This window comes from Caretta caretta, chromosome 2 (assembly GCF_965140235.1).
Source record: "Caretta caretta isolate rCarCar2 chromosome 2, rCarCar1.hap1, whole genome shotgun sequence".
NCBI lineage: Eukaryota > Metazoa > Chordata > Testudines > Cheloniidae > Caretta > Caretta caretta.
The window spans coordinates 137,254,538-137,280,505 of record NC_134207.1 but is presented as its reverse complement, the minus strand read 5'-3'; the positions used below and the strand labels follow the sequence as shown (position 1 = coordinate 137,280,505).

At 43.6% G+C, this 25,968-nt stretch overlaps 1 protein-coding gene across 3 annotated transcripts in view; it reads left to right on the top strand.

Moving 5' to 3' along the window:
• The window catches only part of TRIO (trio Rho guanine nucleotide exchange factor), a 400,776-nt gene extending 375,223 nt beyond the window's left edge, over window positions 1-25,553 (top strand). For 2 of the 3 annotated variants that reach the window (XM_048839610.2, XM_048839611.2), the window contains exons 49-57: window positions 407-654; window positions 2,055-2,193; window positions 2,590-2,617; window positions 9,690-9,852; window positions 11,915-12,036; window positions 18,567-18,645; window positions 19,368-19,568; window positions 21,020-21,158; window positions 23,107-25,553. In XM_048839610.2, the coding sequence (XP_048695567.2) occupies window positions 407-654; window positions 2,055-2,193; window positions 2,590-2,617; window positions 9,690-9,852; window positions 11,915-12,036; window positions 18,567-18,645; window positions 19,368-19,568; window positions 21,020-21,158; window positions 23,107-23,649 (1,662 nt within the window). In that variant the 3' untranslated portion in view covers window positions 23,650-25,553. Of the gene's footprint in view, window positions 1-406; window positions 655-2,054; window positions 2,194-2,589; window positions 2,618-9,689; window positions 9,853-11,914; window positions 12,037-18,566; window positions 18,646-19,367; window positions 19,569-21,019; window positions 21,159-23,106 lie in introns of those variants that run through there. The other variant, XM_048839612.2, reaches the window with a different exon arrangement.
• The last annotated feature ends 415 nt before the right edge of the window (window positions 25,554-25,968 follow it).

Sequence of the window (25,968 nt, the reverse complement as noted above, 5' to 3'; positions counted from 1 at the left end):
TTGGGTCCTAGCCTTAATTTTTGGTCTCTTTCAAATTGTGACTTATAATGCCTCCCAATGGATAATCCCATGTACTGTCGTTTGCTTCTGTAGGTAGTAAAAAGGGGTGCCCTGAGGCTTCAATAAAACTGGGATCCATAGAATGATAAATAAAAGTAACAAATGTGGGGGGAAATCCCCATTTCTTCATCAGCTTTCTGTAATGGCAGGTAATAGTATATTTTATTTGTGTAAATGACAAAGATACAGTAGACCAGGCATGTTCAAAAAGACAGATAAACTCCTTGGACTACAGATTGTTTAGTGTCGCAGCACAATGTAATCTTAAGTGTCCTCTGTGTGAGCTCTAAACTTGATCCCATTTTTTCCCCTCCCCTCTCTGTCCCTATCCCATTAATACCTACAGAGTGAAAGTAGCAGCAGTAGCAATATCTCCACCATGCTGGTGACACACGACTACACGGCAGTGAAGGAGGATGAGATAAATGTCTACCAAGGAGAGGTCGTGCAAATTCTAGCCAGCAACCAACAGAACATGTTTTTGGTGTTCAGAGCCGCCACTGACCAGTGCCCTGCAGCCGAGGGCTGGATTCCCGGCTATGTCTTGGGGCATACCAGTGCAGTCATCATTGACAACCATGATGGAACAATCAAGTGAGTGTCTGGGTTTCTTCAGAAGAGAAGAGGGTTTGCACAAATTTTATGTTACTTGAGCATTTTGTAAAAAGATTTACAATTAAATCAGGATTTGAGCCTTCTTTTGTGAACTTCCAGAAGGAAATGGACCTCACGTGTGATGAATTCCTGGAAAATATTTGGTGTGTCTTAGTGTCAGTAAAACTGATTTATAGGTTGGAAATTTGCTATGATAGAAATGTTTAAGAAACCCATGCAGGTATTTTCTTTATGACAAATACTATTTAGCTTTCCTGAATGATACCTAATGTTACTGAAAGAAGACTAATTATGCACTCAAACTTAACCTTTCCCATAATAAAAGAATCAAGAGACCTGAAATGGAAATTAAGGCAAACTTGAAATGGAATAATTTATTAAGAATTAGGCATTTCTATTAATAAGAATAATAAACTATATTTACACCAATTAGAATGAGATTAGCGGGGCTGCCAGTTCTTATGCTTTAAAGCAGAAAGATGGTTGTTGGCATGAAAGTATATTTCTCCCCGTACTGTAGTATTGGAAAATTGGATGATTTATGGGGCGGTTTACATTTGTATCTGAAACATTTGTCATTGATCAGTGTTGGAGACATAGGCACCGACTCCATGGGTGCTCCGGGGCTGGAGCGTCCACAGGGAAAAAATGGCGGGTGCTGAGCAACCGTCAACAGCCCCCTATCAGCTCCCCACAGTAGTTCCAGCCTGCTGGCAGGCCCCACAAACCAGAGTCTCCCCTTCCCTCCCAGCACCTCCCGCCCGCCGTGAACAGTTGTTTCGTGGCGTTCCGTGTTCAGGAGCGAGGACACGGTGCTGTTGGGGGTGGGGGTGGCATGGAGGCAGGAAGGGGCCGGATGGGGTCTTGGGGGAAGGGGTGGAGTGGGGGCAGAGCTGGGGGGTCGAGCACCCCCCATCACTTTGAAAAAACGGCACCTGTGCTTGGAGACAGGACAGATGGGCCATTGCTGTGTTTGACTGACAGTTTCCATGATTTTATGAAAGACTTCGCTTCACAGGTAAGATTCCATACATTACAACGCTTCTCATTGATCTTTCATTTTGTCTACAGTTTTAAACAAAGGCAAAATGTCTCTTATACTTACCCTGCATCCTTTAATTTTGTAATTTTTTGCAGAAATACACTGAGATCAAAATTGATACTTTTAGCTTAGAGGGTCATCAGGAAATCTAAGATTGCTTGAAGATATTTTGTGAGTTTCCTTTACAGCTCCCATACTCAACAGGACTGGACTCTGCAATCTTTTGTCTTAGATATTTACAAACATTAAAATTTTCCAGTGCAAGTGAAGTTAAACAGCACAATGCCCTGCTGAGAGCTCAAAAGAGTTGAACAAAATGTTAATGTTCTGCCTTCAGGAAGTCAACATCTTGGCACACAGCACTCCGTTTAAGGAAGAAATCTGAGAAAAAAGATAAAGACGGCAAAAGGGAAGGCAAGCTAGAAAATGGTTATCGCAAATCCCGAGAAGGACTTGCCAACAAGGTTTCTGTGAAGGTAAATGCTACAAGGATATGGTATTTCAAAAATGAGCCTGTGGGGTAAGTTAAAATAATAGGTCAAATTTGTCTCTTGTGTAACAGCATTGACCTGAGTGGCATTAGACCAAGGAGGAATTTGGCTCAGTGTGTGTGGTTCTTCATGTTGTTTCTCCAAATTCAGAGCCTGTGGAAGTGATCCTCCAGTTTGGGGCTGTGAGGCCGTTCCAAAGTGAATATGGGGAAAGTGGTATGGGTGCCAAAACACTGAGTTGCAGCTGCTTCTGTGCTTTTGTGGGTATGGCTAAAACCCATCACCATGCTAAAGTGTTTTCATTTTAGACCATTGGAAATAATATTAGTTTTAAGAATGTTACTTGAAAGAATTAATTATTTCACTTTCTCTCTTTTTCAGCTTCTCAACCCCAACTACATTTATGATGGTAAGTTGTTCTAATAATTAAAAGCCATCGTAACCATAGTTTGAGGAAAACATACTTTGCATTGTATCTGCTGATGTGATTTTGAGTGTAGGAGAAACCACTCCTCATTGTTTCATCACCAGAAATAGTCACTTGCTTGATGTGACACACATCAGGAATTGACTGTATTGTGTCTTAAAAACTTGGAGGTTTTTTGGAGAAGGGAGGCAGTTCCTGAAGTACGTGCTGTGATATTATCTTGGAACTTTGGGCATATATCCACAAATAATAACAAATACATATTGTACTGTGTAACATACCTTTAAGAAATGGGCAAAGACACCACTGCTAACAGATTCCCACCCACTCTTTTCCTCTCCCTACCCAGTATGGCTTACGCCTGAAAAAAGAGATGGGTCTTGTATTGAACACAGAAGGCCTGTAAAATCCACGCTGTGTTGGAGATGGGGGGCGGGGGGGAAACAAGATCTAGAACTGAGAACCCTCCCCCAAGAATGCCCTGCCTCCATTTCCTCACCTTTAAATCTAGGGAATATTAACAAGAGCACCTCAAATGCAAGAGCTGATCAGACCTACGAGTAAACAGAAAACCTGTGTGTTTGCTGAATTTTGCTAACATCCACATATTGGATGGAGTACAGCATTCTGCACCAGCTCCGGCTTCTGAGTGATCGTCAGATATAAACTCTATTCAGTAATCCAGTTGTGAGGTGATAAATACATGGATTGCTCTGGCAAGGCCCAGATCTTGAAGAGAACATAATTTCATAGGTACCTTTAGGTTTCTTCTTCAAGGAGTGTCCCTGTGGGTGCTCCACTGCGGGTGTCTTGGTGCCCTGCACTTCTAGTCGGAGACTTGTGGTAGCAGTGCCCCAGTTGGCCATGCATGTGCGGCAGCCGTCTTGCACTGCTCCGAGCAGACACCCCACACGCGGAGCCAACCGCCACCCAGTTCCTTCTCTCCTGCCCTTGGTTTCAGTCAGAACGATGGCAGTGGCCTATGTACTCTCATATTCCTTTCATCTCTGCCCTTTTCTCAGTTAATTTTCCCGATTGTTTCTCTCTCCATTCATTTTTCTTTCATTTTCACATTAAAAAAAAAAAAAAACTTTCCCATTTTTGTCCCTGCCTCTGGCAGGCAGCCGCCAAAAAGGCATTAGACCGGGACTGTTCCCATTTTTCATTCAGCTAGCCTCTCAGACATGCTGGGCTTTGCAGGTCTCAAGTGCTGTCTGACCTGCAGACTCTCAATACCAGTGACTGACGGCCAATCGCAGTGTGTCCGTTGCCTGCAGGGGGAGACACACGTTACCCAAACGTGTCCCCACTGCAAGAAACTCACAGTGTGGACAAGAAAGGCCAGGGACCTCCAATTAAAACTTTTAATGATGAGAGATCCCTCCGACCCCAAGTCCAAGACGCCACCTCACCAGTTCTCACCTTCAGCTGCCTCAGATATGGGGTCCTCTTCAAAAATGACTGCTAAGGACCCTGGTCCTACCAAAGCCACAAAAAAGTGGTCTCACTCCTCGCCACACCAGGATTCACCTCCAAAAAAGCAATCCCCAAACACAAAAACTGCCTCGGTATCAACAGCACCCAGAGCACCGGACCACGAGGCACTGGGCCCGTCCGGTACCGAGACATCCTGAGGAGCAAAAGACCCTCTGCGGTCTCACTCTCATAGCAGCAAAACTAAGCCTCATTGGAAACCTCAGGCACAGCGCCGCACTCTGGTGCCACCTGCTGCACCAATACAACATGACAAGTCTGCGGCCCCGACGCTCCCTCTGGTTCCCAGCCTGAGCTTGCCTGTGCTGCTGGCACCGAGTCTCCCGGTACCTCAACAGTTTGTCAGCCATGCAGACCTCCTCATTGCTTCCACCTGCTCTTCGGTACCAATGGCACCCTGGCCAGAGTCAGGGCCAAGCTTTATCGCGACACTCGCTGACGCTGCCCCTCGTCTCTCCAGTGATGAAGAGGAGGAAGTGGAGACAAGAGTGGGCACACCTCATCACTCCTCTCCTAAACCTGGACCCACAGGGCGTGGGTTGGCAGCCCTCACAAGGGTGTCTTCTCCCATGGCCTTCCCACTGCAGTGGTCATACTGGGACTCCTGGGTATTATACAGAGCCCAGGATACCCAGCCATCCAATCCACCCAGGTCCAGGACACAGTGATCATCTCCATCTGCTCCAGCTTCCCCAGGACTGCTGGAGGAGGAAGCTGAAGAATCTGCGGACAGGCCGAAGGGTGACACCATCCCAGCTTCATCTCCAGACGAAACAATAATGCCACCTCCCCCCACATTGGGAGATGATTTCAAATCCTTTCAGGATTTGTTTAAAAGAGTAGCTGATTCATTAGACATCTCATTGGCTGAGTTACCAGAGACTCAACATAAGCTGACAGACACATTGCAAACTTCTCTATCAGCCAAGATAGCACTACCCATGAATGCTGCCATCATGGCCCCAGCAAAAACCGTATAGCAGACTCCAGCCACAGCCCTACTTTCTTGTAAGTGATCTGACAAGAAGTACTACATGCCGGCTAAAGGAGCTGAGTTTTTGTTTACTCACCCTACTGCAAACTCATTGGTGGTAGAGGTAGTTAATCAAAGGGGGAAGCAACATCAAACCAAAACCACCCCTATGATAAAGATTGGAAACACCGAGACCTCTTCGGCAGGAAAGCCTCTTCATCAGCGACCCTCCAGTTGCACATAGCAAACTATTCTGCATTACTGGCCAAGTACACGCACAACATTTTTTTTTCTCAGATGTCATCTTTTATTGACCACGTCCCAGGTGACAAAAAAGAACAATATAAAGCCGACATAGCAGAAGATTTCCTCATCACCAAAACTGCTCTGCGGGCTTTTCTGGATTCTGCTGACACAGCAGCCTGCTCCATCGCCACGTCGATTGTCATGCGGAGGGCTTCATGGCTCCATCTGTCCGGCTTCCCCAGGGAAGTTCAGGCAACAGTAGAGGACTTACCTTTTGAGGGGAAGAAATTGTTTGCAGAGAGCACAGATGTCTCCTTAAACACCCTGAAGGACTCCCGTGTGACACGAGGGACACTTGGAATCTGTATCCCTGCACAGGAGATTCCTACGATTCACTCTGGGCAGCCTACACGACCAATACAAGATACTTCCTTTTGGCCTCTCTATGGCCCCAAGGGTTTTTTTCCAAAGTACTTGCCATTGCAGCAGCACATCTTCGCAAGTAGGGTGGGACCATATTCCCCTATCTAGACGACTGCCTGCTGAAAGCACCGACATACGATGAGGCAGTTCACACCACCCTAACCCTATTTACAAACCAAACTACAGAAATCCACCCTGACCCCAACCCAACAACTGGACTTTTATAAGGGCACACCTCGACTGTGTCATGGCATCAGCACGGCTACCCCAACAATGGTTTCTTGCCTTAACAAACTGTGACAGGGTCGGGCCGGATGGCTACAGGAGAGTAATAGAAGGCAGATATGTTAGCCCCAGGTTAAGTAGATCCCTTTTCCCTGGGTAAGATAACAGGGAAGGTTCCAGAACAATCAGGAACCTTCTGGAGACAATTAAGACAGACAAGCTGATTGGCTGCAGGTGTTCTAATCAAGAAGCTGCTAGAATCAATTAAGGCAGGCTAATCAGGGACCTGGGTTTAAAAAGGAGCTCACTTCAGTGTGTGGTGTGCATGCAAGGAGCTGGGAGCAAGAGACGCTAGGAGCTGAGAGTGAGAACGCATATTGTTGGAGAACTGAGGAGTACAAGCATTATCAGACACTAGGAGGAAGGTCCTATGGTGAGAGAAGGTGTTGGGAGAAGGCCATGGGGAAGTAGCCCAGGGAGTTGTAGCTATTGCACAGCTATTCCAGGAGGCACTCTAGATAGCCGCATTCCACAGGGCCCTGGGCTGGAACCCGGAGTAGAGGGCGGCCCAGGTTCCCCCCAAACCTCCCAACTCCTGGTCAGACACAGGAGGAGTTTACCTGGACTGTGGGTTCACGAAAACAGCCAAGCTAAGGGCTGCCGTGAAGCTCCAAGGTGAGCAAATCCGCCAATAAGCACAAGACCCACCAAGGTAGAGGAGGAACTTTGTCACAAAACCTAATCACAACAGTAAGACACAGCCCACAAACATTCGCCAGAACGTGCCTACAACTTCTCGGACACATGCTGGCTACCACTTTTGTCATGAAACAAGCCAGGCTGCATCTGAGATGTCTACAAACCTGGCTTGCACTGTATACATTGCTCACACACACCCAGTCAACAGACTGCTTACACTGCCCAGCAGAGTGAAAGACTCGCTCACATGGTGGACAAAACAAACAAATGTCTGCTGAGGCCTTCCCTTCCAAAGGGAAACCCCATCAGTCACTGTCACCATGGACACCTCTCTGGTAGGATGGGGGACACACGTGGCCGACAACACCATCCAGGGCCAATGGTCCCTAGAGGAGTCAAATCTCCACATAAATCTACTGGAGCACTAAGCAATTCAAAATATCTGCCATCACTTTCTCCCCCGATCTGCAACAAAACTGTCCAGATTCTCACGGACAACTTGGCAACTGTTTTATATAAATCGCCAAGGAGGGGCCCGATCTTACCTGCTCTGCACAGAAGCAGTCTGCCTCTGGCAATGGTGCATCTCCAGCAACACACATCATGGCATCCTACCTACCTGGAAACCAGAATGCCACAGCAGACAACCTCAGCAGGAACTTCTCATGGACACATGAGTGAGAACTAGAAGCACAAATTCTGCAAACTATATTCCAACAATGGGGATTCCCCTCAATAGACCGTTTTGCCACAACCCACAATGCCAAATGCCCACAATACTGCTCCAGAGCGGGACCAGGACACAACTCTCTTGGAGACGCCTTCCTCATCAGATGGGAGGCCCCGCTCTTGTATGCCTTCCCCCTGATCCCCCTGTTGAATCATGTCCTTCACAAGATCAGACAAGACAAATCCAGAGTCATCTTGATTGCACCAACATGGCCCATATCAACTTGGTTCCCATACCAGACCCCAGTGGCTGTCAGATCACGAACCCTTCTCCTCCTGCCTCACCTGTGGACACAGGATACCTCTGTCACCCCAACATTCCAACACTTTGTCTCTACGCATGACTAATTCAGGGATGACAGAACTCCAATTACGCTGTTCCAAGGAGGTCCAAAACATTCTACTTAACAGCCGATGTCTCTCCACACGAAAAACATATGCACACAAGTGGAAAAGATTCTCCATCTGGTGCCGAGACAAGCAAATCATTCCACAGTTGGCCCCGTTACCCACTATCCTTGATTACATATTGACACTCAAAAAATCTGGCCTCTCGACTAGCTCATTCAGAGTGCACTTATCAGCCATCACCACCTTTTACGACAAGGTGGACGGACTCACGGTCGTCACCCATCCACTGACTAAGTGCTTTCTCAAGGGTATAGAGAATACTTACCACACATTAACAGACTCGACCCCTATGTGGGACCTCAACCTTGTTCTCTTTGCCCTCGTAGGCAAACCCTTTGTACCACTAGTGACCTGCTTGTTCCTACGCTTATCCAGGAAGTTTCTCTTTCTAGTAGCTATCACATCAGCACGAAGAGTGGGAGATTTGGGTGCCCTAATGGCACAACCACCTTATACCACATTCCTCAAGGACAAAGTCATCCTATGCCCACACCCTAAATTCATACCCAGGGTTGCCTCCCTCTTCCATCTCAATAAATCCATTTACTTACTTGTATTCTCTCCCAAGCCACACAACAACAACAGGGAGGCATCCCTTCACACGCTAGACATCCACAGAGTGCTGGCATTCTATGTAGAGAGAACAAAAACATTCAGAAAATCATCCAGGCTATTCGTATCCACAACAGAACGATCAAGAGGCCAAACCATTTCCAGAGACTTTCTAAATGGATCTCTAATTGTATCAAACTATGTTACCAAAATTACAATCTGCAAGCTCCTTCTGGACTTTGCACACACTCCACTAGAGCTATGTCCACGTCCATAGCCTTTCTCAGACATGTATCTGTCACTGATATTTGTAAAGCAGCTACCTGGGGATCGCTCCATACTTTCACCAAACACTATGCCCTGGAACAGCAGTCAGCTGCAGACGCTCACTTCAGTCTATCGGTGCTCTTCACTGTACATACATCAACTACGAAGCCCCTCCTCTCCACCGAGGGGCACTGCTCTTCAGTCACCTAAAGTGGAGCACCCACAGGGACACTCCTCAAAGAAGAAAAGGTTTACTCACCTTGTGCAGTAACTGAGGTTCTCCGAGATGGTTGTCCCTGTGGGTGCTCCCACCCTTCTCCCCTCTGCTTCAGAGTTCCGGCTTGATCCTCTGGGGTAGAGAAGGAACCGGGTAGCGGTTGGCTGCGCTAATGGGGTAGCTGCTTGGAGCAGCGTAAGATGGCTGCCGCACGTGCGCAGCCAACCAGGGCACTGCTATCACAAGTCTCTGACTAGAAGTGTAGTGTGCCAAGACATCTAAAGTGGAGCACCCACAGGGACCACCATCTTGAAGAACCTCAGTTACTGCACAAGGTGAGTAACCTTCTCATCCCTTCTCATTCCTCAGGGTTACTCAGGCTCATCCTGACATTAGATTGGACTTGGTTTCAGATGAATAGAGTTACACGTGCTAACACTTCTTTTAAAAAACCCAAAACCTCAGCACATCCATTTAGATCGCTCGCTGTAGCATTTACTCAGGAAACTCACCTCAGACAGTGTTTAGTTTTCAGTTAGATCTCTGTGGGTAGCATAAGGAATAACAAGGGCAAAATGTTTTGCCCAAGTTCATGCAGAGAATGGGTGACTAAGGATTAGAACTCTGCGGAGTCCCCGTTGCTTGGTCTAACCACTTGACACTATAGGCTTCAATTGGACATGTAGAATAAGTATTTCAAGGGGAGAGGGAAAGGCCCCAAACTTGTAAATGCAGTGCTTTATCTTGGAATGATGGGAGGGCAGGATGAAAGGGTGGTAACTTCAGTCCACTTATTGTAATTACTTTTCCTTTTGCAGTTCCCCCAGAGTTTATAATACCATTGGGTGAGGTCACATGTGAGACAGGAGAGACCATCGTTTTTAGGTGTAAAGTCTGTGGTCGCCCGAAAGCTTCAGTAACTTGGAAGGGTCCTGATCATAACACCCTAAGCAATGACAGTCACTACAGCATTTCATACAGGTACAGTAGTGTGTTTGCTTGTTTCAGCATTCTGAAGGAGAGAGTTCTGTGGAGAGCAGAATGACTTGTTTTCTTGAAAGTGTGGGGCATTGCCTTCAGTCCCATTTTACTTTTTCCATTCCCTCCCCCACCCCCCAAAATAAATAATGGAGTTCAAATTCCTGTTTGTGCTTTGACTGCACATAATAGGCTTTAGCTGCCAATCCTCCAGTTTGCTGCTAATCCAGAAATCATACAGTGTTGGGTGTGGATGAGTGTATGTTTGTTTTGGACAAGGGCATTAGAGGTATCTTCATGCTTCTTGAAAATCTCAGGAATAAACCATAGTCTCAGCAAGCAGCATTAATGCAGGATTTGTTCTGTAGGCGTTCTAGAGGAGGACTGCAGGGAATTGTAATGGAGTGTAGCTGATCTAAAGGTTTTGTATGAAATGTTTCATGTCTTTGTGAAACTGCAGAGGAGTCACTGCTGGAAGGGCTCTGGCTCTTTATCTAAACCAGAGGTCCCCAAATTGTTGCGTGCCTCCCTAGGGGGCATGAAGGAACGTTTGGGGGAGTGCAGCTGGGGCCTGGGCCAGCCTGCACAGGGGGTGGGGGAGGGAGTGCCACCTGTCTTCTTTCCTGGCTCAGCCCTGGTTTCAGGCCCCCCCCGGTGCCAGGGCTACTGGCCTTGTGCCCAGAGCTCCACCCCGGTGCCCTGGCTGCTGGCCTCGCTCCCAGGGCCCCAGCCAAGGCTCTGCTCTCAGTCGTGCCCTCAGCTGTGGCCCCAGCCTTGGCCCCTTTACCCCGTCCATGTATCTCCCCTCCCCCGCCCTTGGGCCATGGCCCTTCTCCTGGCCCCAGAGGTGGGAGGGGGCACGCAAGGTAAAAAGTTGGGGGACCACTATCTAAGCATCATTGATTTCAAAACAAGGGGTTAGAGTTTAAGGGCCAAATGTAGCCAATTTTGAAAAAATCAGTTAAAAGAAGTTTAAGATATTGCATCTGCTTAAGTCTGCCTGGCAATTGTTGTGACTCCATCACACTTTCCTAATTTATTTATTGTTTTCTTCTCCCCTGCTGCTGTTAGAGACCCACACCAACTGGGAGAACTGTCTAACTGGTTACACACAAAGTGCTGTCAAATGCACAAAGTAAATATCCTGAACAAATAAAGAGGAAATAATAGTGAGGTGTTTATTGAATAAACTTTCAGTTATTGGAAACTTTAGTGGTACTTGCAATAATAGCAAGTAAAAATTGGAATGCAGAAGTGAAATTTTCTGCTAGTTAGATGTTTGTCCTTTCCACCAAACACAATCTCTGCTCCAGAGAGGCATAAAGCTGGAATAGAAGAGGTTTTGCGGGGCTGAGGTTCAGTGTCAGACCTGAATGAGAAGCTGATACAGTGCTGACACCTGACTCAAGCTATAGTTATTAGTTCTCTACTTCACAGTCACTAAATTCACTTATTTTTGGTGACCTTTTTTTTTTTTAAACACAGAGGTGGTGATTGAATGAACTGAGAGTAAGACTAGTTAAATGTTGCTAGTCCTTTTAAAAATAAAATAAAATCCAGTGTTTTCCTGACACTAGATAGTCAAGCAAATGTTGTGGCAGAAAGTTTCGTTATGTTTTAAGCAATTGGATGACACTCAAATTTGTCCCGTTGCCAGCCTGGTGATGGAGTGACAACAACAGTACTCCTGAGTGTTTGGGAAGGAGGGTTGTACTGATCTCTCCGCCAGAGGAGGGCAGTATTAAATGGTTCCATAGGGGACTCTCTGACACAAAAGTTGCTACAAAATGGGGACTTCAGGATGGCAGGAGAAAAAGGAAATTCTTGATCTTCAGGCGTCAGAGGGTTTGCCAACAGGAGACCAGTTGTCAGATGAAGATTTTGATTCTAATGTGAGTCTGCAAGATGTCACTCTGAAATGCTCAGAGCTAGGATATACCATTATTTAGTGGAGTTGGTGGGCGTGTATTGTAAGAGTGCTGAATTTGAATGTAAGATGCGTTGAGAGCTGGAGACTTCTAAATAGGACATGGAACTCCCTGATTGATTCTAATGTGTTTTGCAGTGATTTAGGAGAAGCATCCTTGAAAATCATTGGTGTGACCACAGACGACGATGGTATCTATACCTGTATAGCTGCAAATGATATGGGTTCAGTTTCATCTTCAGCCAGTCTTCGAGTTTTAGGTGGGTTTGTCTCCTTTGCCTCTTTTCATCTGATAACATTACCAGCAGTCTTGGGTTTCATAGGATGGCTATACATTATCCACAGTATGTAGAAAACCCTGGCCTCTGAGTTCATGAAATTTAGAGGTGATTTATGTCTATCTTTTTCACGGGATATGTGGTATTATATGTGAAAAAAAGCATAGAATCAAATGAAGTAAAAATTATAAATGAATCAAACTGTACCACAGAATCTCTATGGATAGAAATTCCATGCTCTAATAATAAGAATATATAGCGATAGGGATATATTACCGACCACCTGACCAGGATGGTGATAGTGACTATGAAATGCTCAGGGAGATTAGAGAGGCTATTGAAATTAAACACTCAGTAATAATAATGGGGGATTTCAGTTATCCCCAAATTGACTGGGTACATGTCACCTCAGGACGGGATGCAGAGATAAAGTTTCTTGATACCTTAAATGGCTGCTTCTTGGAGCAGCTGGTCCTGAAACCCACCAGAGGAGAGGCAATTCTTGATTTAGTCCTAATTGGAGTACAGGATCTGGTCCAAGAGGTGAATATAGCTGGACCGCTTGGTAATAGTGACCATAATATAATTAAATTTAATATCCCTGTGGCAGGAAAAACACCACAGCAGCCCAACACTGTAGCATTTAATTTCAGAAAGGGGAACTACACAAAAATAAGGAAGTTAGTTAAACAGAAATTAAAAGGTACAGTGCCAAAAGTGAAATCACTGCAAGCTGCATGGAAACTTTTTAAAGACCCCATAATAGAGGCTCAACTTAAATGTATACCCCAATTAAGAAACATAGTAAGAGAACAAAAACTTGCCACCATGGCTAAACAACAAAGTAAAAGAAGCAGTGATGGCAAAAAGGCATCTTTTAAAAAGTGGAATTTAAATCCTAGTGAGGAAAATAGAAAGGAGCATAAACACTGGCAAATGAAATGTAAAAATACAATTAGGAAGACCAAAATAGAATTTGAGGAACAGTTAGCCAAAGAATCAAAAAGTAATCGCAAATATTTTTTTTTAAGTATATGAGAAGCAGGAAGCCTGCTAAACAACCCGTGGGGCCACTGGACGATCGAGGTGCTAAAGGAGCACTCAAGGACAATAAGGCCATTGCGGAGAAACTAAATGAATTCTTTGCATCGGTCTTCACGGCTGAGGATGTGAGGGAGTTTCCCAAATCTGAGCCATTCTTTTTACGTGACAAATCTGAGGAACTCTCCCAGATTGAGGTGTCATAAAGGAGGTTTTGGAACAAATTGATAAATTAAACAGCAATAAGTCACCAGGACCAGATGATATTCACCCAAGAGTTCTGAAGGAACTCAAATGTGAAATTGCAGAGCTACTAACTGTTATCTGTAACCTATCATTTAAATCAGCTTACGTACCAGATGACTGGAGGACAGCTAATGTGATGCCAGTTTTTAAAAAGGGCTCCAGAGATGATCACAGCAATTACAGGCCGGTAAGCCTGACTTCAGTACCAGGCAAACTGGTTGAAACTATAATAAAGAACAATATTGTCAGACATATAGATGAACATAATTTGTTGAGAAAGAGTCAATATGGCTTTAGTAAAGGGAAATCATGGCTCCCCAATCTACTAGAATTCTTTGAGAAGGTCAACAAGCATGCTGACCAAGAGGATCCAGTGGATATAGTGTACTTAGATGTTCAGAAAGCCTTTGACAAGGTCCCTCACCAAAGGCTGTTACGCAAAGTAAGCTGCCACGGGATAAGAGGGAAATTAGTAACCAGTTAAAAGGTAGTTATAAATGGTGAGTTTTCAGAATGGAGAGAGGTAAATAGTGGTGTCCCTGAGGGGTTCTGGGACCAGTCCTATTCGACATATTCATAAATGATCTGGAAAGGGGATAAACAGTGAGGTGGCAAAATTTGCAGATGATACAAAATTAAGACCCAAAGTTAAGACCCAAGCAGACTGCGAAGAGCTTCAAAAGGATCTCTCACAACTTTGTTTGTGACTGGGCAACAAAATGGCAGATGAAATTTAATGTTGATAAATGCAAAGTAATGCACATTGGAAAACACAATCCCAGCTATACAGATAAAGTGATGGGGGTGTAAATTCGCTGTTACCAGTCAAGAAAGAAATCTTGGAGTCATTGTGGATAGTTCTCTGAAAATATCCACTCAGTGTGCAGCGGCAGTTAAAAAAGCGAACAGAATGCTGGGAATAATTAAGAAAGGGATAGGTAATAGGACAGAAAATATGTTGCCTCTGTTTAAATCCATGGTACTCCCACATCTTGAATACTGTGTGCAGGTGTGGTAGCCCCATCTCAAAAAAGATATTCTGGAATTGGAAAAGGTTCAGAAAAGGACAATTAAAATGATATGGGGTATGGAACAGCTTCCATATGGAGAGAGATTAATAAGACTGGGACTTTTCAGCTTTGAAAAGAGATGGCTAAGGGGAGATATGATTGAGGTCTATAAAATCATAACTGGTATAGAGAAAGTAGATAAGGAAGTGGTGTTTATGATTTCTCATAACACAAGAACTAGGGATCACCAAATGAAATGAATAGGCAGTAAGTTTAAAACAAATAAAAGGAAGTATTTCTTCGCACAACGCACAGTCAAGCTGTGGAACTCCTTGCCAGAGGATGTTGTGAAGGCCAAGACCATAACAGGGTTCAAAAAAGAATTAAATTCATGGAGGATAGGTTCATCAATGGCTAATAGCCAGGATGGGCAGGAATGGTGTCCCTAGCCTGTTCGCCAGAAGCTGGGAATGAGCGACAGGAGATGAATCACTTGATGGTTACCTGTTCTGTTCGTTCCCTCTTGGGCACCTGGCACTGGCCACTGTCGAAAGCAGGATACTGGGCTAGATGGACCTTTGGTCTCACCCAGTAGGGCCATTCTTATATTCCTTCGCCAGTAGCCTCAGCAAGGCTGGACAGATTTCAGAAGTGAACTAGTTTGCGGCACCCACAGATGGTAATCCTGTGTGGGAAGAGTTGAGTTTACTAGTTCCTTGAGTGGCTCCCAGCTTGGCCCGGTGAGTCAGGAATCCTGTAGTGATTTTCTTGTCCCAGTTGGCAGTCTCAGTGGCTACCAATACCAGCTGAGATCTGTATTGAAATCACGTTTTCTAAGTCTGTATTCTTAATGCCATTATGGGCGAAAATTGTGTCATCTCAGAATTTCTCAAACCCACAAGAGATCAAACACTAGTGAGATGTCCCCTTTGAGCTCTTTTTCAAAGCTCTTTCACTCTAAATAGGGAAGGCCAAATGCTTAGTGGCGCATAATTCTTCATCTCCCGTTTCTCAGATCCAAAAACCACACAATCCTCTTATGTGGCCCGTCTAACACTTTCAAGCAGTATCTTACTTCAGGATCTGAAATAAAGCAGATTTTTTAAAGCATGTATGTGGGGGAATAAAGGAACACTAGCAACATAAAAATGACTGTTTTACTTCAGGATCTTTTACCTACTATAGCTACATGTCACTGTTTAAGATGAGAATATTTTTTCTGGTTTGTTTACTTTATGCTTTTGACAGAACATACATAACAGTTTCAGTGTTTTGTTAACAAATTTCCCTTTTTTTAAAACGGGTCCTCCACCCAGCAGTTGGGAAGCAAAAGACATTTTTTAAAACATGAAAAATTAAGTAAAGTGGTAAAACAAAAATTGGTAGGTGATTTGGGCAGGTGAAATACCTGAAACTACTTAAGTCATTTTTTTAAATTGTCAAGGTCATGTTTTGTCATTGATCTGGATACAATCAATACAAATACAATACAATACAATACAAACCTCTATAGATGCCCATTCTGTGCTCTGTCCATTCCATAAAATAAAACACAAAATGAAATACAACAAAGGACTGCTCATCCTACCCTTGACACATGTGCCAGCCAATATGGGGACTATGAAATAGACTTGGGCTTCCCCAAAGCCTGTGAGGGGAAAAAAAAGGATGAGTTTTGTAGAGTGTCTGGAAGCTTAAGTCTAGGCTCTGAAATAAGTGACCTCTTAGATCACCAAGTCTCAAACCACTTAGGGTTTTATAGGCAACATCACCACCACCACTCTGAATTGTATTGGCAACCAATGCAGATCTCATAACGTGTGCTCCTGGTACATAACTCCTTTCAATAAAACAGTCAAGGCATTCTGCACTATCTTCAGATTTGAAATAGTCTGTGTATGTAGCCCAATGTTGAGTGTATTGCAGCAGCCTGGTTTTGAGGTGGGCATAATTGGGGCAGGCTAGTTCCTCATTGGAAAGGAAAGTCCTGCTTTTCTCATTAGGTACCTGTGGGGGGAAAAGGCCTCTTGGCCATAGTTAAGGCTACATTTTAGTCATTCTAATTTTTAGTAAAAGTCATGGGCAGTAAACAAAAATTCACGCCCTGTGACCTGTCCATGACTTGTACTATATACCCCTGACTAAATCTTGGGAGTGCTGCAGGTGCTCGAGAGGGGGCCTGTAGGTGCTCAGGGAGGCAGCGTGGGGAGGGAGGTGGTCTGGGGGGGTGGCGCGAGTGCTCCAGGAGGCACCGTGGGTGCTTGGGTGGGAGCAGCCCGGGACCTCCGCTGGTACTAATGGTGGTGTGGGGGGTTGGCAGGCTCCCTATCCGGCTTCTTGGAAGCGCCGACATGTCCCTAAGCTCCTAGCTCCACACACTGCCAGCTCCACAGCTTCCATTGGCCAGGAACTGCAGCCAATGGGAGCTGCGGGGGCGGGGGCAGAGGCAGCGTGCGGAGCTAGGAGCTGATTGAAGGATATGTTGTCGCTTCCAGGAAGTCCCCCCAAGGTAGATGCTACCCAGAGCCCTCACCCCCTCCCGTGCCCCAGCCCTCCCCCTCCTCCCCAACTCCTCCTGCTGCTGCTGGGGAGGGGGAGGAGACGGTGGCCCAAGACTGCCCCAGTAGCGGCCAGTGCAACTGGCCCAGGGGTTACCTGAGCTGCTCAGGCAGCCCCGGAGCCAACTGCACCAGCCACTCAAAAGTCATAGAAAGTCACAGAATCCGTGTTTGGAACTTGGGCATGCTGGAGAAGCCAGGGATCTGACGACACACCCAAGTTACATACCTGTGTTTATAAATGGCAATTTCACTCCCTCAGTAAGGACCCCAATATACATCCCACCTATTCTTCTGGCTGCTGCTTCAAACCCACCAAGATTGTCACACTTGTCCAAATAAGTCACAGCCAGCTAGCCCTTTCCAAGCTTGAAATTATATATTAAATAGGTTTTACTCCACTGTTCTGTCAGCATACTTGAGTGCACTGCTGCCCATGTTGTCTCACTCCTGCTTCCAGCCACTTCATTGCAATTGACCATACGGTAATACCCTGCAGGAACGCTTCCTCAGCACAGAGGAATGATAGCCCACAGTTAGCTTCTGGGCTCTTGGAGAGATGAGAACAGAGCCATTCAAGAACAATTCTTCTCTCCCTTGCCTGGATCTGTAAGCCAATAAAGGAAGCTTCATAAGCAATGGTATCAAAAGCTGCTGCAGATTAAAAAAAAAAAAATCAGTGTGGAAATGTCATCAGTTTATTTACAGTTAGAATAAAATAATCAGAAGTTGCACTGGTTGCACTACCTATCCCACACTTCCACTAGCTATCCCACACTGTGATGTAATTAGGATCAAGGAAATCTTAGAACTCAAGGAACTGCTACTGTCCCTGCCACAACTTTCTTGATGACCTTGCCCAAAAATGGGAGACTGAATGCCAGTTGACAGTAAGCCAGACTGGCAGCATCAAGCATTGGTTTCTGGACCATTAGCCTTACAGTGACAGCCAGCATCCCTATTCCTCCTCAGCTCCTTGGCGGGAAATGCTGACAGCCTCACTAAACAGGGGCCTCAGTGCCTCTCCCCATTAAGCTTCACCAGCCCGTAAAGACAAAATTCCAACTCCTAGGTTGTAGGACAGAGCACCTGTATTTCTGCAAGGCCATAGCATGTGACCTTAAAATCTGTCACAATTCTTCAGACTCACGTGAGACTTCAGTCACCAGCCCTGTAGCCAGCTTCTTGCATCATCTTTTTCAAGTCACTTATGTGATGACTTGTAGGACAAAGCCAGAGGAGAAAGGCATTTACAGGCCATTAGAATATTATTTTGTTCTCCATTATGGAAATGAAGTCCTACCAAACCATCAGGAGGGGTCAATCAGAAGAGCAATCTTATCCCTCAAGGGTTCCTGAAAATCACTGACACCACTAAACAGGCCTATCACCCTTCCAGGATATATGCATCCCAGTCTCAAACCAAAAAAGGAAATGGTCAGTCCGTGATGGAGGAGTATTCATCCCTCCAAAATCCACTCCCAAATAATGCACGATTTCCAGAGTTTGTCCGGCCTACAGCCACCTGAAACAGTCCTATGGTTGTCATGGCAGTCATGAAATTCTGAGGAGTATTCCTTTTTAATATTGGTTGTTTAAATTAAGGCTGAAAATATTTTTTTGTACTAGAAATAATTCTACTTGTCTTTCCTTTAAGGTCCTGGAAGTGATGGGATCATGGTAATCTGGAAAGACAACTTTGATTCCCTGTACAGTGAAGTGGCTGAACTTGGCAGGTATGACTTACCCATGCCATTTCATTGTGAAGGTTGGAAAGTTCAGCCGGTGTGTGTGTTAGTCTCTGAAGGGTGGAAGAGAAATGTCCAAATATGACATTGGTTCAGATTATTTCTTTATGAAATCTTCTTGAAATTTACATTTATTTCTCGCAATGATCAATTGTTGGAGTCAAAAACAGAACACAGAATTGCTCACCCTGTGAAGAAAAAGTAATATAATGCTAAAATTCTGCCATAACTAGATGACATAGTTTAAATACAAAAGCAGTTTTGTTTATGCTGAAACTTTATTCATGGGCAAAATCAGAGGGTGTATGCACTGCATGTGTTTTATGAAAAATTGCGCAGGTTCTGCAAATGATTGTACATAAGTGCTCCATAAGATTGTACAGCACTCCCTTAGTTAAGTATCTTAGTCTTTCCAACAAAATCCATTTGCATTACTTAGTCATAGTACCCTAGAAAACAGATAACATTCTGGATTTTACTTTTCTGGATATTTAAAAAGATTTTTGGTAACTGCTAATTAGTTATCAAGACCAGTTTGCTAGACTATTAATAATACTTAAAGTCTTTGAATGTAGTCAAGCTATTCTACTCTACTCTACTCATGTCCCATTGGACATAGCCATAACATTTGTCCTAATAAAATTTTGTACAGTTTCTGGTCCTTTAGCACTGCCCTCAGCTAATTCTTTTCCTTTGTAATTGTTTTTCAGGGGCAGGTTTTCTGTTGTGAAGAAATGTGATCAGAAGGGAACCAAGCGAGCAGTGGCCACCAAGTTTGTGAACAAGAAGTTGATGAAACGAGACCAGGTTACCCATGAACTCGGAGTCATGCAGAATCTCCAGCATCCCCAGCTCATTGGCCTTCTAGATACCTTTGAGACTTCCACCAGCTACATCTTAATATTAGAGATGTGTGTGGGCTCTAAGTAACATTATGTTATGTATATGTGTAATCTTCATGCAACTGGGTATTGTAGTAGTTTGTGAATGATTTTGGAGAAGTTTAGGATTTCACAGAATTTCTAGAGTGCTTACATAAAGTCCTGGAACTCTCACATTCTGTTTTTAAAGATGGCAATACTGAAATGTTCTGCTTGTCCATAATGGAAAGCAAAGGCCCTGGCTGTTCACAAGAACCAGTTCCCCCAACTAAAATCTCCTGTAAACAAGTTCCCATCGGAAGGGTTTGGTAAGGAGGGGACAGGAGGATCGTTGCAATGTAGAAATGATCCTCATAACAGCATCCCTCTGAAATTGTGTAAGTGGCTTTAGATGTGGTGAGAACAGGAGTGAGATGTGGATGGAGTAAATGTTCTAAAATGCTGATGTGCCTGGACTTCTCATCTCATATGTTGTTCCTCTCTTCCTGAAGCTGCAGTCTACCACATTTCAATATAAGCTGTAGTGGGTGGTGGAAGAGGAAGTTCTTTTTGTAGCATCCTAATTAGGTCAACAATTCCATGCTTCCCTGTTCAGCACCCCTCCACCCTCCTCCTCATTCTCCTAAGGTTTTTTCTTCTTTGTAAATGCAGCACAAGCATTAAAGGTTCCATCTGTACGTATGTTAACACACTATTCAGAGGGGTTCAAAATGCAGGTTCTCCGCATGTCTAACATGAACATGGTGCCCAAGACTTTCAAAAGAAACTAATGGTTTTAGGTGCTTCAGCACGTTATGAAAATCAGGCATCTTGAATGTTAGTGTCTCAGACTGGGCACCAAAAATGGAGGCCCCATAATATTTTTATTACATTGTTGTGAGCTGCTTTTCTGGGTTATCTTTACAGGTCTATGTAGTGGAAAGTCAGTAGATTAAAACTGTGTGAAGTACATCAGGGGTCTTCAGTACTTAAACTGGAATTGGGATTAGCTGTGTTGCCCTGGTATAGCTTCAGTTGAATAAAGCCGTCGGTTCTAGAGCAGTGTTCTTGCACTGCCTGTATTCTACTAGTATTTTTTAAAATTCACAATAGAAGGAATGTACCCATCAAAAATAGCTAGTGTTGCACAGTTTTATAGCATTTCTTTTATTGGTTGAAATACTGCTTTTCCTTCTTTAGTCACCCCCTTCCAAAATGTGCTTCAGAATAGTAATCCTCACTTAACGGTGCCACATGATTAATGCAGACCGATTAATCCCAAGGGGCATCGAATTTGTCATTTGACTTCAAGAAAAGTAAGATTAAACTTCTAGTGAGTAATGGTAGCCAGGATTCACTAATAGTGAATTAACTGATGCTGTTGGTGAAGATAAGGACAGTTTAACTTGAAAATGCTTTTGAAACTTTAAAATTAGCAAATATGTTTTTTAAATGTTGCTGTTTTAGTGTTGCAATGAAATGTAACTCTTGTACTTCAATAGGGCTGACCAGGGTCGCCTTCTAGACTGTGTTGTGCGATGGGGAAACCTCACTGAAGGGAAGATCAGGCTCTATCTGGGAGAGATTCTGGAAGCTGTACAGTATCTTCACAACTGCAGAATAGCACACCTGGACCTAAAGGTGAGGAGCAGATGGTACTCCTGGAGTGTTTCCAGAAGAGATTGCGATTTCTGGGGTGCAGCTGCATGCTACATACAAACTTGGGTCTCCTAGAAATGGCTTCCTAGAATGGCCATTGAGAGCCATGCAACCTTTGCCTTGAGCCATAGAATGCTCCATTCAAGGTTATATGAAGTGGTGGGAATTGCCACCCCCCATGCACCCCAAGTTGTTTTCTGCCACTGAAACAGAAAGTCTTAACTTCCTCTGTGTCTTCCAGTTTTGCTCATTAGCTGTTCGTGTCCATTTTCGTTAGATTTTGTGTAATGCACTCTTGACTTGTTTGCTTGGTTTTTGCCTAGGGAATTTGTTATATATATTGTTTTCTCCACTTGAAACAACAGAATCTATTGTGCAAATTGGGTTCAAGAATTGCTCTTCTTGTGGCTCCAAATTCTCCTTTTCTCTTTTTTGTACTCTGTCTGAGGTGCTTGGGTGAAGGGCATCTGCTGGATCGTTAGAATAGAATATCATAGAATATCGGGGTTGGAAGGAACCTCAGGAGGTCATCTAGTCCAACCCGCTGCTCAAAGCAGGACCAATCCCAACTAAATTATCCCAGCCGGGGCTTTGTCAAGTCAGGCCTTAAAAACCTCTAAGGAAGAAGATTCCACCACCTTCCTAGGTAACCCATTCCAGTGCTTCACCACCCTCCTAGTGAAAAAGTTTTTCTTAATATCCAACCTAAACCTCCCCCACTGCAACTTGAGACCATTACTTCTCGTTCTGTCATCTGGTACCACTGAGAATAGTCTAGATCCATCCTCTTTGGAACCCCTCTTCCGGTAGTTGAAAGCAGCTATCAAATCCCCCCTCATTCTTCTCTTCTTGTTCCATCCATCTGGGTTTCACTGTTTGTATCTGATCCATTTTGATGGAAAAAGTCTTGAGGGTTTCAAGATGGATTTGAAGCTTGTTACTGGCCCTTCCTCCCACCCAATTTTGGTTTAGATGGGGAAATCTGGTACCAAGAGATCCTCTGTGCAGGAAGGGTCTGCTAGGCTGTAAGGGGCCTTGAACTCAGTTCTGCAGATTTCATTCTTGATAGAAAAAGAAGAGGGAAAAAGAGGCAGTACCATCATGCCCCAGATTCCTACTCATCTTCAAAAAAAATTAATTAAAAAAATTGGCTTGATCTACAGCTGTTGTGGGCCCAAAAAGTCAGAGCTTTCTAGTTGTTTCTGGGTTTGTATGGCATGCACAGCTGAATTCAAGAGTGGGGATCTACTTGAGATCCAGTTACAGGTAAGTAACTTTTCTTTAATTCAAAACACAATAAAAATTCCACCTTCCCTCATTGCTTTTAGGAGGTGCTTGTAAGAGTTCCTGTGGTTTCCAGTGTGGCTCCAAGAGACTGATTTTAAACTTCAGCTCAGTTCAACTGCCTCTATATTGTAAAATAAATGGCATGTAAATGTTAAGGGACACTTCTATGTTGGGGGGAAAAAAATCTTTAACTTGCTACCCCAGTCTTCAAATATGTGCTGTTTGTTGTTTTTCTGTGTCAGAGGCAAGTAGTCAATGAGTATTATATACACAGTATCAGTCAAAAGTTGTTGGGTCTTCAAAATGCAGGTTTACAGGGTTCCTGTTTTCGGTGAAGCTTTTCTGCAGAACTCTTCTTGTGAGTTTTTGCCGACTAAGGCAGGACTGTGTTTCCCGTGTCATGACTGTGTGAGAACCTAAAACTTGATGATCACATGTTGCAGGATGCTGCAGGATTGTTTGAGGAGCTTGGTAGAACGGTGCAGGAACTTTGTGGAGCTAACCATTGTAATCCACTTAGCTTGTAAATGTTTGCTGTGCTCACCAACTGACCCCGCTGGTGGGGAAGCAGTAAACTAGGGCGTTAGATGTGTGCTAGACTTATTTGAAAGATGGGTATGATTTTTCTCTTTGTATTTTCTAGCCTGAAAACATTCTGGTGGATCAGAGCTCAGCTAAGCCAACAATAAAACTGGCTGACTTTGGAGATGCCGTCCAGCTCAATACCACCTATTATATCCACCAGTTACTTGGGAACCCAGAGTTTGCAGCTCCTGAAATTATCCTCGGAAATCCTGTCTCCCTCACCTCAGATGTTTGGAGCATTGGAGTGCTCACATATGTCCTTCTTAGTGGCGTCTCTCCTTTCCTGGATGAAAGTGTAGAGGAAACTTGCCTGAATATTTGCCGCTTAGACTTTAGTTTCCCAGATGACTACTTCAAAGGAGTTAGCCAAAAGGCCAAAGATTTTGTATGTTTCCTACTTCAGGATGACCCGGCTAAGCGTCCTTCTGCTGCATTGGCCCTTCAAGAGCAATGGCTGCAGCTGGGGAATAGCAAAAATGTTGACAGCATTGACATATCCAGACTGACTTCGTTCATTGAGCGGCGAAAACACCAGAATGATGTTCGACCCATTCGTAGCATTAAAAACTTCTTACAGAGCAGGCTCTTGCCAAGAGTTTGACCTCGCTTGAAATTCTCTCTCATTCTCTTTCACCTGCCAATCAAACTGGAGATAGAAATCTCCTGCCAATCAGCTGTTGACTTGAATTTTGGAGAAAAAAACAAATAGAGCCAATCAGCTGCTAGAATGTTCGTGTGAAAATGCATTCCAAGTAAACCTGCACACAGTAGTACTTGGGACTAGCAATGCAAACTATGCTGAGGTGGAGAACTATAGCATTGTACTCTGTGAAAGGCAGTCAAGAGCGTTACAGTAACAGTATTTTATTCAGGTTTCTGCAAAAAACAAAAAAAAAACACTTTTTTAAAAAAACAAACTGATAGAATTTTGCAAATGAACTGATCTATCATTTTCAAGATGTGTTCAAGGAAATAAATGCCTATGTTCAAAGCACTGGTATTAACGAACAAACAAAGACAAATATCAAATCACACCTGGAGAAGACTCACCAAATTGGCTGCCCATTGATATAGACTCCATTGATGTCCGTTTTTCACTTGGTCCTAGAGCTTTCCAGTTGCCTCGCCTGTATGTATCTCACATAGCAGTGCACTGAGATCAGACTCTGCTTTTAAGTGCATCCAACCTCAAAATTTTTGCATACAAATAGAATGAATCGTTTTGCTCTGATAAAATGTAGGCCTTACTTGTATATAGACTGTTACCTGCCTTTGGTTTGTAATTTTTCTCCCCCTCTCCCTCCTTCCTAAATGGTGGTATACCACTGTGCGGGTCTTCAGTTCAGGTCAGCCCTTGCTGTCCCATTCGAAAAGGACTTTGGGTTGGTGCCCAGCCTGCCAATCTGATTGTCGAGCAGTATACAGCAGGATGAAAATACTGTAAATGCACTCATTTGGGATTTTGTTTTATTTCATATCATGTGCAATGTTGTGGCTTTAACATTTTATGCAACTATTTATGAGGACCTCTGTTGTAACTGTAATAAATATATAGAAAAAGCACATACTTAGTACGGCGAGCTTTATGGTTTTGTTTGTGTGTTTGGGGTTTCTGGGCGGGTGAGGGAGGGAATATTGTATCACACTGTCATTACTAGTTTAAGATGAAATTTTAGCATAAAACTTAGTAAAAAAAAATCTAGTGAGTTTTAAGGATTGTAAATAAATAAATTAGATATTCATAACCCAAATCACAAACTGAATAAAAAATAGGGTGACATTTTTAAAAAAATTATTATTATTATATTATTCAAAATGCCAAAGTATTACTTTCCCAAAATCAGTCTCAACATTTACGACTTTTTAGAATTTTCAAATCTGCGTTTACTGCTTTCTGTACAATAATTGAATGAATTTTTTGCTCTTTGGTGAAGAAATACATCCAAGCAGTAGTGGTTATAAGACCTGACACGTAATGTAATTGTATCTTATGTAACTGTTTTTAAGATTGAGGTAATATTAACATGTGATGAAATATTTAAAAAGACAGAGATGGTTTTCTGTGCATCAAGGAGTTCACATGGATGTGTTGTCGTCTATGTTTCTCTGTGCAAAATGCCATGTTTAATAAGGAAACTAAGCCTGCAACCCACACTAGTTAGATATATGGGTCTTAAGCCATAAACTGGCTTTGGTTAGTTTTAAGCTTTGCCGCTTCCATTGTATTCTATTTATTCCTTTTTGTTTGTTTTTTGTTTGTTTTTGTAAAGTTGTACAGAAACTTTTTAAAAGAAAATTGAATTCAAAACTGGATGTGTATTCGTACCAACCTCATAACATCTTGTTCGTGTTTATTTTCCTCTATTATTTCAGTTAAATTTTTACTTTATTTTGCATGTATATTTCTTTGTACAGTGACGTTATGTGTTTAAACAGTATGATGTGATGTAAATATTTTATTTTGCCATCAGTTATTTTAAAAAAAAATTAAACATATTTGACATATTTGTCTGATCTCTCTTGTTTTAAGACCTTATGATCTAGGTCTTCCTATATTTCAGTGGTGCTCTGCACTGAAGCTACAGCAATAGTTCCTTGCTATAGAATGAGATTTAAATTGCCTATTCTAAAAGCCGGGAGTATGCCCCACCAAATACTGTTTGCCCTTTACTTCTAAGTGTTGAGTGCTTTGCGGTATCCTTGTCTTCCCACATGATTAGATAATTTGATTAGCTACCCTTCTGGGACTTGTTTGTCACTGCGTTGTATACCTTTAGAGCAACTGTGGATACAACAGTTGCAGCCAGACGTCACCCAGTTAAGGGCCACATTGCCAATTTATCAAGAAACCAAAGGATCAAAATTAAATCATATAAAATGGAGTATATTCCAGTCACTCTTATATTTAATCTGGAGCATG